General features: G+C 38.8%; 1 protein-coding gene across 23 annotated transcripts in view; it reads right to left on the reverse strand.

Annotated features, from left to right (window-relative positions):
• Positions 1–7,886: 7,886 nt before the first annotated feature.
• Positions 7,887–19,729, reverse strand: part of CREM (cAMP responsive element modulator) — an 81,312-nt gene continuing 69,469 nt past the window's right edge. For 7 of the 23 annotated variants that reach the window (XM_045820226.1, XM_045820241.1, XM_045820230.1 and 4 more), the window contains 3 exons: positions 18,091–18,126; positions 13,880–14,036; positions 8,671–8,984 (listed from right to left, as the gene is read on the reverse strand). In XM_045820226.1, the coding sequence (XP_045676182.1) occupies positions 8,840–8,984; positions 13,880–14,036; positions 18,091–18,126 (338 nt within the window). In that variant the 3' untranslated portion in view covers positions 8,671–8,839. Of the gene's footprint in view, positions 8,576–8,670; positions 8,985–13,879; positions 14,037–18,090; positions 18,127–19,729 lie in introns of those variants that run through there. The other 16 variants (XM_045820243.1, XM_045820232.1, XM_045820239.1 and 13 more) reach the window with 3 other exon arrangements.

A 19,729-nucleotide genomic window follows, 5' to 3' on the forward strand; every position in this document is an offset into this window, starting at 1 on the left:
GGTTTCCAAACTGTGTCAAATTATTGCCCCTCCCCCCACAACACTTTACCAGAGATTTCCCAGAGTTAATATGAACACAATTCACTAAACTAAATCAAACTGCTTTCACCCCTTACTCTCATAATGAGGTTTGGCTTAAATCAGAGAGTTCATAGCAGAACATACCACCCATCCATTTTAAGGTCTTCATAGACTAAGAATGTTTCAAGGGAAAAGAGGAATTACAGAAGTAGCATGTACATTCTGTAAGGTTGTGGCTGCAACATTAAATGGTTTTATGTGCTCAAGGAAGGTGGGAGTGTGCAGCCATTGGAGACTTGAGAACACTGGGTAAGACTCAAGCCCAGATCATAGAGGTCACTATTCTCCACCATTAGTGTGTATCACAAACACACATGGAACTAGTTAAAAATAGAAATACCAACTTCTGGCAAGATGGAGGAATAGGTGGACGCACCATACCTCCACGCACAACCAAGATTAGAACAACAACAATTTAGAGCTAGAATAACACCTAGAACTGATAGGATTTATCTGAATGGAAGTCGGACAGCCAAGAAGTTGAAGTAGACCTGTTCATCCAGACAGGTGGGGGGGTGGAGAGGACAGCCGGGCGGGTGCGGGTCAGCCGCCCACAGAGGTCGGGGAGAACTTGGCGCAAACTCGGCGCGAAAGCCATCCCGGGTGTGCAAGATCGCAGTGGTGGGCCCTGAGTACGCAAGCAGCAGCTGGTGGACCCAGTGAGGTGGCGATTGTGGACCAGGGCAGAGCTCGCAACCCAGAATCCCAGAGAAGGGACTGAGATCCCAGGAGAATGGAGCTACCGCCATTGTTCCCTCCTGTCCCTGCTCCCGCCCCCACATATAACGTCACAATCTAGCGACTGGGGTGCCCAGCCCTGGTGAACACCTAAGGCTCCCCCCCTCACCATAACAAGAGCGAACAGACCGGGAAAAAAAAGAAAAAAAAAGGAGAGACAGGGACAGACATGTTTCCAACAGAAGAACAGATCAGTCCCCCAGGACTCATCCTTTTGAGCGACCAAGAAATAGCCAATCTATCAGATGCACAGCTCAAAACACTGGTGATCAGAAAGCTCATGGAATTGGTTGATTTGGGGCACAAATTAGATGAAAAAATGCAGGTTACCATAAAAGAGATGAAGGAACATACACAGAGGAGAGCCAATAGTGAAGGGAAGAAAACTGGGTCTCAAAACAATACAGTGGACCAGAAGGAAGATAGAATCAACCAAGCAGGAAAGCATGATGAAATAAGAATTCAAAAAAATGAGGAAAAGCTTAAGAGCATCCAGGATACCTTTAAACGTTCCAACATCCGAATTATAGGGGTACCAGAATGGGGAGGGGAAAAGCCACAAATTGAGCACATATTTGAACAAATAATAAAGGAGAACTTCCCCAATCTGGCAAAGGAAATAGTCTTCCAAGAAATCCAGGAAGCTCAGAGAGCCCCAAAGAAGTTGGACCCAAGAAGAAACACACCAAGGCACATCATAATTACATTAGCCAAGGTAAAAATGAAGGAGAGAATCCTAGAAGCAGCAAGAGATAAGGGGACAGTAACCTATAAAGGAGTTCCCATCAGACTGTCAGCTTATTTCTCAAAAGAGACCTTACAGGCAAGAAGGGGCTGGAAAGAAATATTCCAAGTCATGAAAGACAAGGATCTACATCCCAGATTGCTCTATCCAGCAAAGCTCTCATTTAGAATGGAAGGGCAGATAAAGTGCTTCTCAGATAAGGTCAAGTTAAAGGAGTTCATCATCACCAAGCCCTTATTTTATGAAATGCTAAAGGGACTTATCTAAGAAAAGAAGATAAAAAACACATATAGTAAAAGGATAGCAAACTCACAATTATTAACAACCACACCTAAGGCAAAACCAAAAGAAACTAAGCGAACAACTAGAACAGGAACAGAACCACAGAAATGGTGGTCACATGGAGGGTTAGCAACAGGGGGGTGGGAGGAGGAGAAAGGGGGAAAAGGTACAGAGAATAAGTAGCATAGAATGTGGGTTGAAAATAGATAGGGGGAGGGTAAGAATAGTACAGGAAATGTAGAAGTTAAAGAACTCATAAGTATGACACATGGACATGAACTAAAGGGGAGGGAATGTGGGTGGGAGAGGGTGTACAGGGTGGAGGTGAGTGAAGGGGGTAAATGGGACAGTTGTAATAGCATAATCAATAAAATATATTTAAAAAAAAGAAAGTAAAAAAAATGCCCAGACTTACTGAATCGAAAGTCAAGATATGTAGAATGGCAACTGGAGTAAATATGTGGGCATACTCATGTTCTCCTTTATCTAGAAAGCCCTTTTTACATTAAGAACCTCCTTACTTGGGTTACTTACTTCCTCAAAAGTGTACCAACATTTACTGTTGTAGAAGATTTAAAAAATCTATTCCTATGTCAAACCTGATGCTGTTTTGCCATAAGCTGGTGCTTCACAAAGTTCCCAAACACTAAAAATGAGACTGAGCATAAGCCCTGTTAGAGCCATTTGTTCTGGAAAACACTGTCCTGTGTCAAACACCCTTTTATAAACTAGTTGGCCATGATGCTTTAGAGAGACCAGATGGGAGTTTTGTACAGTGAGTGACAGGGTTTTCCTTCCAGAGTTTCCATCTATTCAGACCACAAGGCAAATAAATGCTGAGAGAGCTATGCTTTCACCAAAAGCTGGCTGATTATCATTTATAGAAAGATAGCTTGAAGATTCTGTTTCAGTGTTTACAACGGTAGCTTTGATGTTCCAATATCCAGTCCTTCAACTGTGGAATCATTTTCTCCTGGTCAGTATCAGGGATTTTAAAAACCAGAGAGAAACTAGCACATGCTTTCATTCATTAGGACAGGAAAGACTGGGGTAGTCCTACATCTAACCACTCAGAACCTCAGCAGCCACACCTACTTGGGCCCTTGCCAGCCTGCACTTCGCTGGCCAGCTCTGTCTGTGGGTCTCACCTGGGCAAGCCACCAGGATACAGCATCGTGCACCCTGCCCAGCTATACTCTTAGTCCTGAGCTCTAACAACTCTGTGACATGGGGCATGTTACTTACCCTCTCCAAGCCTGTTTCCTCACCTGCAAAGTGAGGTTGATAACATCTATTGGGTTGTTATATAAATTAGATAAATCCCATATGGTGCATAGTGTGGTGCCTGGCACAGGGTAAATGGCAGGGATGCTTTTGATGGCCACCCTGCATCCATGTGAGTCAGTATCTAATTGCTCAAAGTCCACGAAGGTGCTGGTAGTCACAGTGCTGCCACAGCCCATGGTCCTCTCTTCTGGACTTTTTTCCCCACACATTACATAAATCACCTGGTTTATTATTTTATACTGAGGTGTGTAACTTTTACCATGGACACTGAAATACCTATGTCAGCATATACAGTTTGTTTTCTTTCTAAAGGCAGTTACACAGAAAAAACAGGGTATTATCAGGTTATCTGGCAAATATGGAACCCAAACAGAGGCTAATCTTAAGACCCGCACCTCACCTGGTAAGCTGCACACACCTTCCCACCACAGGGATAGCCCAGGCCCACACCAGTGGTCTTTGACTCTCTCATTCCCTGTGTTGCTCTGGGAAGGCAGTGCCACCTGGGCTTGCTCTTACTAATGTAGCCTCACTTGTTGACTTTGAGGGAATGAATGAATATGATTACCCCTGTGTCTCTTTCCAGAAACTTTACATCATGCAGCTCTGAATTTGGGACAGTAATTTAAGGAAACAGGTGGCATAATTAATTACTAACTAAAGGTATCTCTCTCTCAAAAAAGAAAATGGTAACAGAAATTGTCCCAAGGACAACTGGGGAACTGGAGCCAGGGATGGGAGATTAACTTTTCACTATATGCCACTTTATCTTTAGAATTTTGAACATCAAAAGTATTTCTAGCATATTAATTTTTGAAAAGTTGTAAGACATAATTTGTATTTTTAAAAGTTATGCCTCAGCATAGAGAATATAGTAATAAGGACTTATCAGGGTAATTGATCTGTAAGGTATATAAATGTCTAATCACTATGTTGTATACCTGAAGCTAGTATATCATTTGTCAAAAAACTTTGACTTATAGGCAAGGAGTATGGAGGCTTATAATTCATGACTTTATGCTGGTCACTACTTCATTTACATTAGCATATTATAACCCAGTGAATTTTGCTTAACCAATCCAGTTGTCACATGAACAAAGAGAGATACATAAATGATATAACTCTGACGATGATACTAATATATGAATACAGAGTTTCAGTTGAAAATGACGGAACAGTTTTGGAGGTGAAGGGTGGTGATGGTCACACAATAATGTGAATGAACGTCCTTAATGCCACTAACCTCTACTTGTAAATGGTTAAAATGAAACTCTATACACATTAAGCAACTCCTTTTTTTATGGTATATTTCAGTTTTGCAAGGTGAGAAAGTTTTGCTTCACAATGCAAATGTACTTCATACTACTAAACTGTACACTTTAAACACTGGTAAAGATGGCAAATTTCATGTATTTTTTTACCACAATTTTTTAACAAACCTTTTGAAAATGGTTAAAATGGTAAATTTTATGTTATGGACATTTTACTACCATTTGTAAAAAGTTCTTTGTGATCTGTGGAGACAGAAATCAGAAGAGTGGCTGTCTGGCTCTGGGTCAGAGTGAGGGGCAGTGACTGCTGGTGGGCATCAGGTTTCTTTGGGGGTGATGAAAATTTCTAAAATGGACTGTGGTCTCTAACTCTCGTCTACTGCCCAGGGAAGGTAAAGGCCCAAATTAAAAGAACAGGGCAAATGCAGTGTGTGTGGGTGTGTCATTCAAATAACCCACTCTGGCTCACCCTTCAATGCTGTTTTTCAAAATATTATCACAATAAAGATCTGGAAAAACCTCTGTATCCTCTTAAAAATTGACTGGCTTAGAAATAACAAAGGTTGCATTTTATTTGATCAAGTACAGCCTGTTATTACACAGCAGTTAGTTTTCTCCTTTTAGTCATTTTCCATCCCTGATGGAATTGTGTGTGCATAAAGAGAACAGTCCTGGAAAAAAATTTAAATCTCATTATACAGTAGCCCATGGCAAAATGGGGTTTTGAAGAACAAGTAGTGTTAAAAATACATCTGGAAATGTGAAATGTATTATTATGAAATGCACTTATGAGGAAATTAATTTATATAGAAAAAAGCTACACATAAAGCAAAAAGGCTGAGATATGCCAAGCTTACGCAGTTCAGAATCAGGCCTGTGTGTCTGGGGTGGCTTTAGAGAAGAAGAGGCACATTTAAGTCTCTGAGAGTCTTGTCCTACTGCCAGGAAACGATGCCAACTGGCAACAGCTCTGCTTGTCTCAGGCATGTCCCAGCTGCTTCACTGATTTTGATGCACTCTGGATAAACAGTGTTGGTGTCACAAATCCTCACTGTGTGTCTGAAGGTGTCCTTTAGGTGTACAGGAACCATCAAGTACAGAATAGAAGGATGTATGAAGAAAACTGAGCAGTGTGGTTACTAAGGCGACATGGTCTCAGTTTCAGGCAAGCGTGATGCTCAAACATGTTCAAATACGAAGAAGTTCATTTCCTTTATTTTCCCATTTTGAATGATTTAGAATTATGAACTACCTAGTTAAATATGACAAGGTGGCATAATCCCATGATCCAGAATCAGTGATTTCTATATCCAAAAGTCCTGATTCTGAAAATTTTACAATTAAAAAACCCACAAAGGCCACTCTGGATTCTGTGTTATACTAGATGTATGATATCCATGCAGCTTCCAACTTTCTGCTTGCTGTGTTCAAGTTTGTAGGCAGTACCTATAGAGGCTGATTGGAGAGTTGTAAAATCATGCTATTTTGGTAGCAAGAGCTTTGGCATCAGGGATAAACTGCATGAGCAAGAATTCAGTTCTGATGCCCCTTTGAGAGCTCAACTGAAGCCCCAGGCCTCGAAGCTGTCCCTGCCTTCTGGAGCAGGGTCAGCTCTCACCATCTCTGGGTGGTAACCACCACCAGTTGCCTGCACACCTTTCTCCCAGAAGCCACTTTGTTCAATATTGATGGCCAGGCTTCAAAGAAGCCTGAACCATCCCAGCCCCAGGGGTTGAATGTGCACTAGTTTATCCAGTGCTTTTGAGTTCCATTGTTGCCAGAGTGACTGACCATGATGAAAAACTAGCTAGTGAGACTCAGAGGAGGTATGCTGGTGAAGGTCACTTGAGCCAGTTGTCCTTCCTCTTAAAACAAGACAAAAGGACAAGATGCTGCCTATCCTTTCTCTGGTTCCTGCAGCTATGGGGACAATATTAGCAACAGGGGACCCAGCCTAAACAGGGAGTGGGATGGGAAGGACCTGGTCATGATGCCATTAAGTCATTACATTGAGCAACCTTAGGATTTCCTACCTCTGGACTTACGTGGTGAGGTAATAAAATGTTCTTATTTCTAAAGCACTGGGGAGTGGAAGGGACATCTGCTATTTCTGGCCCCAAGTAATCAAACACAATCCTCTTCCCTGAAATGACCACCCATTCTACAGAGTGGAGTACACACACGCATGCACATGCACTCTTTTACACTAAACTAACTGTGGTGTGAGCATGAACTTTACCCCCATCTCCTAAATTCAAGCCCCTGGGAGTGGAGTGTGTGTCTGGGTTCCCTGTCTGGTTGCCCTCCTCCCCAGCATGATCACATCAAGGTCCAGTTCAGAGTCTGCCTCTTACGGGGTCAGTCTCTTATGAAGTCCCTGCCTGCAGCTTTCTCCAATTCTAACACACAGCATCTACTGCCTCTAATCTGCCTCCATGCTGTCTGCTGATTCCTGAGTCTGCTCGGTGTGCACCACTGGGCACTCATTGGGTTTAGTGACTGACTGAACGGAAGATTGAGTGCAAAGCACCATATCCCTTCACCTGAAACTTGGGGTTTCCCTTTCCTCTTTTCGTTCTTATCTTCTTTCCTCATCTTACTTCTCTGTAAAGACAAAAATTGAGATAAAAGAAATTCAGAGCACAGACTCTAAAGGAAGAATATGTATTTCTAAACAAAGCCCCAAGTGGTATGCCCTGCCTCTGGGAGTTACAAGTGACAAAATTACGAAATGTGGGAATAGCAGTTAGATACTATATAAGTGACCTCCTGTGGCTATACCTCCCATACATATTGACCATTTCCACTACTGAAACTAGGGGTGGGGTGGAGGCATCCTCAACAAATCACAAGTTAGAGCAGAAAATACATCGGAGTGTAGCACAGAGCAGGCCTTCAACAAAGGTCTCATGAGTGAAGGAGAGAAGACATAGCATCATATGGTTAGGGCTTTGGGCTTATATCTTGGAGCTTTTTACAGTAAACATAGAATGAAATGTGGTATCAGTAATAAAGCTGCTGTCTCAATGTAATGAAACTTCATCTAAATGTGTCACATAAAAATATTTGATATAAAGTAGATTTCAAGATGTTTTGAAATGGAAAATAAAAATCTTAGGTTGTTTTTCCTTCAAAATTCCCACACAGATTTCCAGACCATGTGCAGAAAGGCCTATGCCACCACACAAGCTGAACTTCTCATAGTGGCTCTTCTGTGTAAAAGGTCTGGGGAATCCTTCTGGTGAGAGGGCAGAGCATTTCCAGAAATCAGACCTTGTGTGCAAATCAGTTCATGTACCTTTGAAGGTATGCAAATGCCGTTCTAACTACAACTTTCAATTCTTTCCAGGTACTAACAACTTGTAACTTTCATTGTGTAGTATCAAACTGGCACTAGAGGTTCTGTGAGATCTTTTCTATTACACAAAAGTAAAAACTGTAGGAAATGTTCAGATAGTTAAATGACCACAAAACACTACAAGTGTAACCAACATGGTTCTATTAAAAATCCTCTTTGACTATGGCATTCAAGGACAGCAGTACAATGTTTTCTTTACAAAGCACTAATGTAAAAATATGCAAATGCCGTAAATTCATTATAGGATATTTTTTCATATAGGCATGTTATTAGATTCTTTCAGTTCTCTCCTGAGGTATTTTTTTGTGGTATAGTTTTATTGTACTGCTGGATGCATTATCTTTGATCATCCTTTCCTAAAATGACTTTTAAAAGACCTGCAGAAAATTTTATTGCATAGCACACTATTCCCAGGACACAGAGATTGGGAACTGCAAATATGTGGCACTGGAAAAAGTCTTACAAATACTGCATTTTAAGAATTTGCTAATTACATTTTTTATAGTTAGTCTCTTTTTAACTACATACAATGAAGCACTTTAGGAATGTTAGAGATTAGAGAATACGATGAATGATACAAAGAAAAAAGCCATAATTCTTGCCAACTACATATTGTATTGCCTTTGAAAGCAACTGTACATGTAATCAGTTCATAGTAAAGTACTATACTAATCTGTTTTAGGAGAGCAAATATCTTTCAAGGTTTCAAGTTCCTCTATAAGCCTCTTGTTCTGAACTTCCAGCACTGCAACTCGACTCTCCAGACATTTTACATATTCTTTCTTTCGACGTCGACATTCTTTAGCAGCTTCCCTGGAAAAAGAAAAGAAGCAAAAGGGCAAACAAAACAATTTTTGCATGCTATTGACTGAAGAGACTGAAGTGAGCTTGGTGTATGTGATCATGGTTGCATTCCAAATTTGGTACAACACCCCCCACTCAATTTCAAACACTAAGCCAAACTGAATTCTTAAGGGTCACAAGTGTCCCTTCCATATGTCCACATGGCAATTAGTAGAATTGCTGCATCTCCTGCCTTGATTTGAGTTCACAGTAAACAAGGTCCAAGTCAAAGAGTTACTCTGCTTTATGGCAATAAAGATCTTTAAGGGCCTTGAGTTCCTCAATGAGAGTCTTGTTTTGTTTTTCAAGCACAGCCACACGATTTTCAAGACATGTGACATATTCTTTCTTCTTCCTGCGACACTCCCGGGCAGCTTCCCTGCAACCAACACAAGGCAAATGACTCAGGAACGACCTCCCAGCATAGTCCAGAGGGGCTCCATGAACTTTGGCCCCCAAACTCAATAGCCAATCAATCCTAGGTAAGTTCTGCACAAAGTCACACAACAAATGTACCCAAGCCCATGCCTTTTTGTGAGGTGACTCTGAGACAACAGGAATGATTTGAGAGCAGAGTCCATTTGCCCAGCATTCATTGTAAATGGTGTTTTCGTAGGGCACACATTCCACAACAACAGTGACTAGAATGGTTTTCAGTACCCTAAAACATTAGAACCACATTTTCAAGTGGAATTTCTACAAAAACATTTACAGATCCTTTTGAATCTCTTAGTTATTTTTGTCCCCCAAAAGCCCTACATTCCATCACAATGAGTTAACTTTATTTCATCAAGAATGATTACAAAAATTAATCCCCAGAGATCTTAAATATCAATAGAGATTTTCATTTTTCAAGACTAAATCACAGTGAAACAAATAAATCAATCAGGGCTGCAAGACAGTTGTTGGCTGGGAAACAACATGGATAAATGAGTCATAAATCATGCACATTTCATAACTCAAAATAAAATGGATTCTGCTTCTGAAAATTAAAGATAGAAAGAAGGGAGGGTACAAAATACATAAGTCAATAGTTCAGACAATTTAAATCCAGGAATGTGAAAACACCAGGAAAATCATGAAAAGGAAACTACTTAATTACTCAAGGCTGTTCTCTCATTGCATGAATTTACTTTCCAATCTACTGAATTTTAACATACTGTAGGCATACCCAAAGGAAAGAACAGACCAGCAGCCAAAGCAACAGACACAAATAAAAAGGTGAGCCACAGTCATTTTCATGCATGACCCCACCAAAAGAAACACAATGAATACAGCCAACATTTTCTCTCTCCTTTCTTTCTGGGCAGGAGGGGTTAGCAACTGCATCATTTAATTCCTCTATAGATTGTATCCCACTAACAGTTTTATTTTAGAGTTTTCAATTCAGCATAACTGCCTTAAGGGTATCCTTTACATCAAAAAATCCTACACTGAAAGATAATTCAGGCCCTGGCTGGGTAGCTCAGTTGGTTGGAGCAGCATCCTGATACTCCAAGGTTGTAGGTTCAATCCCTGGTCAGGGCATATACAAGAATCAACCTATAAATGCATAAATAAGTGGAACAACAAATCAATGTTTCTCTCTCTCTCATCTCCTCTCTCACTCTAAAATCAATAAATTAAAAAAAAGAATTCACATATATTTTATCAAAAGTTGTGTTGAATGTCTAGACTCCAGTTATTGTAATGCCAATTGCAAGTCTGAACTAGGAGTGAGCGTACAACAGATCTGGCCAATTCTGTTTTATTTTTAGGATAGTCAACTCTCACCAAAAATTGATTATGTGTTTTTCCCTGCAGGAAGCAAGAGTCAGCAGAAATTAAAGAGATCTTGATATGCCGATGAACTGCAGGAAAAGATCAACCCCTATTTCTTAGCCAAGAACAATGCACTCACCCTGTGAGTCCACAAAGTTCTCAGACTTCTCAACTGGTTAACAAAAAAGTAACAATGTATCAGTGAACTGAATCTGATAAGTACTGACTAACTTAATCTAATGATGCATGGGAAAAAGCTAAGAATAAATCTAAGGAAACTTATAAAACATGCCAGTTTGGGAACAGAATTCAACTATTCCACAAAAGAACTAAAATATACATTTAATGAATGCCAAGGTTTTCACAATTATATCATTACATTAAATTCTAAATCTAGAAGGAAGATGGTCATTTTATAAGACAGGTCACCATTAAATGAAATTTTAAATATCTAATAGCAGTGTTATGGGCTATTTAACCTAAATTTTTTTTTACCAAGGTGTACTATGTACTGTAAACATCCATACTTGGTGTTTCACATGTGTGCATGTGCTGCTACCAGAGTCGAACGTTCTAAGCACAAAGCTTTAACTAATCACACTAGCAGAAGGCACACTCCTGAGAACTTAACTTCTCAGCTATGGAAAATGCCTGTTTCTTCTATTAATAGTTTTCAGAGCTCAGTTTTCAGGCCTTGCTTTTGTCTGGATATATCTTCAGCATGGAGAGAAAAATACATGGCAAACAGGAAAAGTTGACAAGGCTATAAAGAAAGAAAAACTGTGGCCGGATTGGTAGAAATATAATTAAATATCCATTATAAGTGCTAGACAATCAAAAGGAAAAAATGTGTAAAAGATCTTTCACGTTATTGAGTGAAACCTACATTCTTTCCATAAAGTTGAATCTGAAGATCATGCTGAGGTCTTTCAGGGGTGACTCTGGTCTTAGTGTAGTGGATAGGCTCTGGAATAGAGACTGGCTGGTTGCATATCCAAGTTCGGTCTAGTTTGCACTGTGTGACATTAACCAACTCATGTAAAGTCTCTGAACCTCAGTTCCTACCTGTAAGGTAAGGATAATAGCTAGACCTATTCTCATGTGAAAGTTACATGACAGTTATGCAAACAGTAGAAACAAAGCACTTAAAATGTGCATATGGTGCTCACTCAATATTGAACAACATAATAGCCATTCATTTTCTGCTTTTCTCTTGTCTTGCTTCAAAACTGAGATTTGAAAAGCTAAAACAGACCTTTCTCAGAATCCCTTGAAGCTGGGGATTCTATTAGCTATTTCTAGTCATTGAAATGTGGGTAAAAGTTGCTGGCAGAGCCTTCCAGGTAAAGTTTTTAGAAGGGTCAGACTCAACCAGCCCCCAATTTAAGCTTCAGTTCTTCTTTCTTCTTCCTGACTGATGAAATGGCTGGAGGGGACACCACCACACTGGATCACAGGAACAAACGTTGCACATGGGAGATGGCAGGGCAGGGAGGAGAAGCCTGAATCCTGGGTGACACCGTGGGGCCTTGGTTCTGGCTGCCTGTACCTCTGGACCCACAACGTGAGATCAAATACCACCTACACCCTGACCAGCATGGCTCAGTTGGTTGAGCATTACCCCGCAAAGCAAAAGGTCGCTGATTTGGTTCCCGGTCAGGGCACATGCCTGGGTTGCAGTCCAGGTCCAAGTTGGGTGTGTACCTAATGGTCCTATTGCCAGTAATCTGTTGAGTTCCACAGGGTACAAAACTCCATCTAGTGGTTTGTGATGACTAATAAGCCTGGGAACTGTAGCTAACATACAAAGTACTATAATTTATCAAACTGCGACATTTAAAAGGCTATTAGTAAACTGAATATAGCTGCTACTGCTTCATACTCAGTTACAAAGTAGAGTGATGAACTTATTTCTGGATTTGAGAGTCTTAGAAGCCACAATTTCTACATTAACTCAATTGCTAACACCTAGTAAATTAGCTACTACTACGTAGTCCCCATCATAGGTAAACATAAGATTCCATCTGAAATGTTTTCTTCTCTTACAACAAGGACATTATTTAAAACAGGAAGGTAACAAGACTATTGGGAAAAGACTATTCTTATTCTTTTCATTTTGAAAAATCAGATTGATTTGTACCATTTTCCCTAATAAGAACTAAACCAAGAAATAATATGCAAATGAGATTTGTTTATTTGTTTTAAATCCTCATCAGAGGGTATGTTTACTGATTTTAGAGATGCAGGGGGAAAGACAAAGAGAGAAACAGTGACTGGTTGCCTCCAGTATTTGTGTCCTGACTAGGGATCGAACCCACAACCTTTTGGCGTATGGGACAACACTCCAACCAGCTGAGACACCTGGTCAGGATACAAAGTAGATATAATAAAGAACTTTGAGTCCTGGCTGGTGTAGCTTGATGGACTGAGTGCCAGCCTGTGAACCAAAGGGTTATTGGTTTGATTCCCAATCAGGGCACATGCCTGGGTTGCAGGCCAGGTTCCCCAGTAGGGGGCATGTGAGAGGCAACCACATATTGATGTTTCCCTCTCTTTCTGCTTCCCTTCCCTCTCCATAAAAATAAATAAATAAATAAATAAATAAATAAATATTTTTTAAAAAGAACTTTGGAAAACAGCATTTGTATGATATACTGCTCTTTAAAAGATAAAATTATAACCCTGTCTTGTGTGGCCTAGTGGATTGAGCACAGGCCTGTAAACCAAAGGGTCACCTGTTCAGTTTCCAGTCAGGGCACATGCTGGGGTTACAGGCTGGACCCCAGTAGGGGGCATGCAAGAGGCAACTACACATTGATGTTTCCCTCTCTTTCTCCCTTCCTTCCCCTCTCTCTAAAAAGAAATAAATAAAATCTTAAAAAATAAAATAAAATAAAATTACAGAGAGACAGTGCAAGAATAAGTGAGAAAATGAGAGAGAACAGGCTGGAAAGGTATATACAATAATATTAGTAGGTATCTCTAGGTGGTGAAGCTAAGGGTAATTTATAATTCTGTTGTTTTGTATTTTAACTTGAGTAGAATTTATAAGAATAAAGGTGTATTTTGGTATAATCAATACAAAATGCCAACTGTTTTTCTAAAACAGTTAGAAAGTAAGTAAAAGGAAACAACATGTAAAAAATATAGAAAATTTATAACCCATACTTTATTTTGCTTATAAAGAAGCCAGGAAATTATACTTACATGTAATTTTACAAAATAAATGCCAAGTACAAAGTAAATTTGTTTTTGTCCTCCCATCATCATTAAAAAAATTAATGTATCTTACAGACATTACCTTTCCAACATCTAGGATGTACCTCCTGCTGATGAAATAGTTGCATGTGTAGCAGACAATCTATCATCACATGCAGAGCACAAGCCCAGATAAAATGCCACTTAACACTGAACTTGGGGAAATAGCTTAGGAAAAGTAATTTTTTAAAAAGTCCTACAGTTACAAATTATATATTCTGTAAGTCGTTGCTGATTTCTAGTGAACCATCTTACCTGTTTTTCATCAACCTCAGCTCTCGTTTGCGTGTAGCTTCTTCTGCAAGTTGCTGGGGGCTGTGCAAACTTCCTGGGGAGGCAGCCACCACCACTCCCTGAGGCAAAGAAGTCGGAGGAGCTCGGATCTGATAAGTTGGCATGTCACCAGTGGCAGCTGCAATAAAATATTACATGCTCATATAAACATTTTACAACTGGGTATTTTATATAAAACTGACCTGGAAAAGCATACTTCTCATGTCTTAAGGGGTGATGTTACTAATGTTTAAGATGATTATTCTGATCATTACAGGAATTGTAGGTATCAAAGATCTTCAGCACTAGGAACAATGATATTTAGTATGCTCTACACATTTAAGGAAGAAAATTGCCCTAATGCATTTCAGGTAGGTTTTTATCAAAGGCTAAAAGTACAGGGGCTTTTCAACTGAGAGTTTGTTGAGCCTAAAATCAGTGGTGTGCTGATGAAGGTTTAACAAGCAGCTCTCCTGGAGCAAGCTGAGATCTGTAGCACGTCAATTCCCATGATGTAAATACTTTCACCATGGTCAACTGGAGGCTACCGGTATGACTTCAGTGAATGCAGAACTGGGAAGACATACACAGGAAGTAGCACAGCATGCAGATGAAACATGTAAATAACAGCAAGAGCATAGATTAAAAACTTATGACAAATTTTGAGTATTCATTAATGTTTTTTAAGTAACTTATTAAATCTATCTTTAAATTTTTAATAGCTATTTTAACAACCAGCTCACAAAAATCCTAAAAGTCTAACAATTAGCTCTAGCAAATCAGTGAGAGCTTGTTCCAGCACACCACTGCAGAAATTTTAATTAAGCAGAACACTTCCATCCAGTTAGATTTTCCTATTGATGTTACCCCTCACGTAACGTCTTTTAGTGCAAGTCCTATTGCCAGAAAAAGTACTGGAAGGCAAATATTTGCTCACTGTATTTTCATCTAAGAGCAAAAAATAACATACACAACAGCAAAGCTCTACTTAAAACTGGTTTGTTCAGGGAATGGTAATTTTTGTCTGTCTTAGTCTTCTTGGGATAATAATAGATTCCTAAGTATTCATTTAAAAAATATTGTCCAATTATAGTATAATCATAGTTAAATGAAAGACTTAGTATTTATTTATTCAGTTTGAATCCTGCAGTCCTTAAAGTGTCCTAAATTTACATTTTACTTGAGTGTATCTACTGCAATAAACAAGTTCCTTAAGACAGATGGGTTAAATTGATGAAACATGTTCCTGCCACCACTGTTTCACCTTTGAGAACATCATAGTTCATGTGACATTCTGATGAGATATGACCAAATACATGCTCTCTCAGAACTTAATGCAAGAAAATGGGTTAAAAATGATAAAATCCTATAAAAGTTGGTTGGAAGCAAATGCTAATCAAATATGAAACACATCACTTCCATATTTCACTAAGAACTGAAATTTTACTCAAAAGGGAGACAAAGGCTTTTTCTAGGTAAATGGAATATAATCACTGAAAATAGCCAAGTGGTTTAAAGGGTTAATCAAAAATTGATCTACGTGTTTCTTTTTGAGTAAATGCCAGGTTTTTATCCCTCTGGACTGAAGAATTAGGTGAGAGAATAAAACATTAAAAATATGGCTTTAGGGGAAGATCACTTAAAAGTGTTCATAAGATCGTAAGGCTACACTGCTTCTTCCTACTATATATAATTTTTAAAAAATATTTTATTTATTTACTTTCAGAGAGAAGAGAAGGGAAGGAGGAAGAGAGGAAGAGACACCGATGTGAGAGATACATTGATTGGTTGCCTCTCACATGCTCCCAACTGGGGACCTGGCCTGCAACCCAGGCCTGTGCCCTGGCTGGTAATCAAACCCAAGACCTTTTTGTTTGCAGGCTGGCACCTAATTCACTAAGCCACACCAGCCAGGGCCTTCTATACATAATTTAAGAGACAATGATGAAACAATGATCACAGTTGTAACTGTGATAAATATAATGATGATCACCAACTTGGGGATAATCCTAAATTTATTTCTGTGACAATTTAAAGTACGATATACACAGATGTCTCAGTATATGTTATAGAAAATTTTATACCTTTAAAATATTTCAGAAGAGAATTTTAAAGTCAGCTATAAATTGTTAACTGACAAAATTTTAAAAATATGTATTTAAATCATATTGTAGAGGAGAGAGATTGGAGCCTGGAGTAACAGTTCTCTTCACTGACATCAGGGAAGAAGGTTATGGGGTAATGAAGGCTGAAACAATGGGACAGCTGGAGGAGACAAAGGCTTTCTAAAACTGAAACAACAGCAGTGACAAGGGGAAGTTTCCTGTCATCATGTTCACATATGTAAGCAGCAGGGATGCAGGCCTTGGTCTAGGGTTGTTCTTGCCAAATTGCTCACAAACAAGTGCAATAAAATAATACAAAGGTACAGAAGTGTTTATTATTCTCTCTCTAGTTTTGTATACATCTGCTTTTCTCTGTACTTAAAGTTAGAATGTTTGCACAATATACAAAAGTTAGTTGGAAAGTACTCATTAAAAAGTTAAAAGGGAAGGCAGGAATACTTCACAGATGAAAAAGAAAGTTCAGTCCTGACTGGTGTGGTTCTGTTGGTTGGGCATCCTCCAGCAAAGCAAAAAGTCACCACTAGGATTCCCAGTTGGGGCACATGCCTGGGCTGCGGACCAGGTCCCCAGTTGGGGATGTACCAGAGGCAACCAATTGATGTTTCTTCTTTCCATATCAGTGTTTCTCTCCCTCTCTTTCTCCCTCCCTTCCCCTCTCTCTAAAAATAAGTAAATAAAATCTTTTTTTTTAAGGTTCATTCACTGGTCTTAGAATCAGAAATAGCTCTAAATTTTTGCCTGTTTCCAAAAGTGAAGCTATCTTCCAAAGACCAAATGTGGCACTGTGAAGAATCATGGCAATTCCAAAAAAGGCATACTTAAAACATTTTGAGCAACAGCTTAGAAAAAACACCCTAAAATGATAAGTTGGAAAGGATTATATATATGGACATATTAGTCCTTGAATGTTAGCTAACAAACTGGATTTTATTATGATTTTTCAGATATACTATATATTCATTTAATCTCTCTCAATAAAAATCCAATTGTAGCTCATTGGTTCAAGCCAGAAATATGAATTACTATAAATAAGCAGAAATTAGTATAAATTTCTGATGATGGTACATTTCCAATGGTCATGGAATAAATATCAATGGATATATTTCATATATTCAAATATGATCTTACTAGTAAATACATTAAAAAGATATGGGCAAAGAGAAGGTCTTGTTTTAAGGAAATCCAAGTGTTAAAAGTTTTATTATTGAAACAAGTGATAAAAAGTTTATATACAAAAATTCAGTGGTAATTTAACGCAGATGAGATACCCGGCATCACAGTTGAAAGGGCATCCTGCATTCTTGGATGTCATGTTCTTACCCTGGTATGCTAATAAAGGCCAATTTCTGCTCCATCTAATTACTAATGTGCCAAAATTATTTTTATTCTAAAATTTCACTTCATAAATTATTCCTAAAAATAAATGGATCGTCAGTGGGGAGTTTAAATTCATGATCGAAGAAAGATAATAAAAAGATACACTAATTTAACTTTATTCTGAGGCAGAAAAATTTTTAGACAAGCTGCGGTATCTTTTGTGCCTTGCATGTAGTCCCCTAAAACTCAGCAACACTTGGCATGTAATGGGTGGCTGGTGGGCTTACTTGTGCACTAGGAAGGAAATACTTCCCAGGGTTTGCACAAGTCCACTGTGAATTGGAATGTCTCAAGTAAGCAGTCTTATTATTATAAGACTATTATTAGCCATTATCATAGCTAAGTCTGTAACACTAAGACATGGCAAGCCCTAAGAGATGCTATGTATTTATTCAAAATGGCCTTTCTTGATAGAAGGCATTCTTTCCTAAGCCTTCCCTTAGGTGCTAGGTGCTTGGCATTTTAGAAGCAAAGGAGTTCTAATTACTCTACAGTGTTTCCAACCATCTAACTGCTGACATGAAAAAATGCTTTAGGTTTGATATCAAATTTTGCATGAGAAAAGAAAAGTTCTAGAACTCTCCAGTTCTGGTCATCAACTTCATACCTCTCTGTACGAGCTTTAAACACAGTATAGAAGAAAAAATATGGGATGTGGAGTCTGGGTTCTGGTGCAGCTCTGCCACTTACCAGTCATGTGACTTGGGGCAAGTTCAGTGTCCTCATCTGCAAAATGAGGATACATTATCTCATTTAATACTCACAATAAATTCTGTAATGTAGGTCAAAGTGTCTAGCACAGTGCCTGGCTCATGGTAGGCATTCAGCAAGTGTTAGTTCCCTTCCCCTTCCCTCCCTTAAATTCTGGAAGACAATGTTCCAAACTATGCTTATACTGCATATTAATTACAAGGCAAATAACATCCATAAATTATTTCACTGGAGTTTCCCTTCTAACAAACCTGCGTAATGGAATGTTTGAAATGTATGGCTCTCATTCCTTATTTTGTTAAAAAAAACATGCCTATTAACAACTTTTAAAATTTATACTATATTTTATTATATTCCTTTACAGAATAAATTATTAAAAGATAATATTTTAAAATATTTCTTTAAATATATGTAATCATTTAAAATATGTAACTGTAAAGGTGAAGAATTACAAAACACTGAATGATATAATCTCATCAGACTCATAATAAGAAAACTGAAAAATCCCACAAGTCAAAGAAGTGCTTATTTCCTCCTAACAGAGAAGGAAATGAGAAGCCCAGTCCAATGCCTATCTTGATAGCTTCCAATGTGAAAGTTTATCAACACCCCACAATGGTGACTTTATTTGCCTATTGATTAATTGATTGATTGATATCTCTATAGTACTGAGTACATTAACTGAACAAAACCATTTTTTATATGTGGAGCAGGATCCTACCTTGATGTCTTTTAGCTATGTGTCACTAATCACAAATACACCTAAGTAATAAGCAATAGAGGTAACTTAGATGTCATACTTAGAAGCAGGGAGCTCCAGAAAGCTACTGACATCTTCACCTTTCTGTTTTGGTTCTCTCCCTCCCTATGACCACATCAGTGCTCCTAATGCCGAAATCAGGCTTGTCCTTACTGGGTGCCTCACTCTGTCAGGAAGGTTCCCCTCCTCCTTGCTCCAGGTTTTCCAGGAAAATTAAATCCCATGTAAATAGGACTATTTAAACACTGAATAGTTCAAATATGTTACAACACACAGACCCCAAAGAACCAAATCATTAGTTTTTACTTTAAGTTACACATGAGTTAATACATTAGTGAAAATCTCCAGAGTAAAAAAAAATTGTAGAAAATGAGAAATTATATTTATATTTTTAGTTCTACATAATAGTAAACATGTTCTGTTGTCCCATGAGAGTGAAAATACTCTAGAAAAAAGTCTACTTTGACTACTTAAAATGATGATGAATTTATTTTGTATGTTTTATAAGTAGTGTGTAGAGAAACAAAATTCAGAGGTGCAAGATGGTGGAGGTGTGAATGGAAACCACACTAACTTTGCCCCAGGACCAATCTGGAGTTACAACTAAATTGTGGAGAAATCACCTGGAACAAACAACTGAACAATAGCAAGACAGAAGCCTTATAACTATACTAGGACAGACAGAAGAATCAGCTTCAGCACAAGCTGACTGGTAAGGAGTGCGGTGGATATACAAGAGGGCTGGCTGGGTGCCCACAGGTGGCAGCACCAGAGGGATAATTTAGCCACAGGTTGGGTCCCCCTGAGAAGTGCGGGTTCTACACCATAAGCTGGGATCTGCAGCCTAGACCAAGAAAG

The sequence above is a fragment of the Phyllostomus hastatus genome, unplaced genomic scaffold, assembly GCF_019186645.2.
Source record: "Phyllostomus hastatus isolate PE091 unplaced genomic scaffold, TTU_PhHast_1.1 phas_scaffold_39, whole genome shotgun sequence".
Classification (NCBI taxonomy): Eukaryota; Metazoa; Chordata; class Mammalia; order Chiroptera; family Phyllostomidae; genus Phyllostomus; species Phyllostomus hastatus.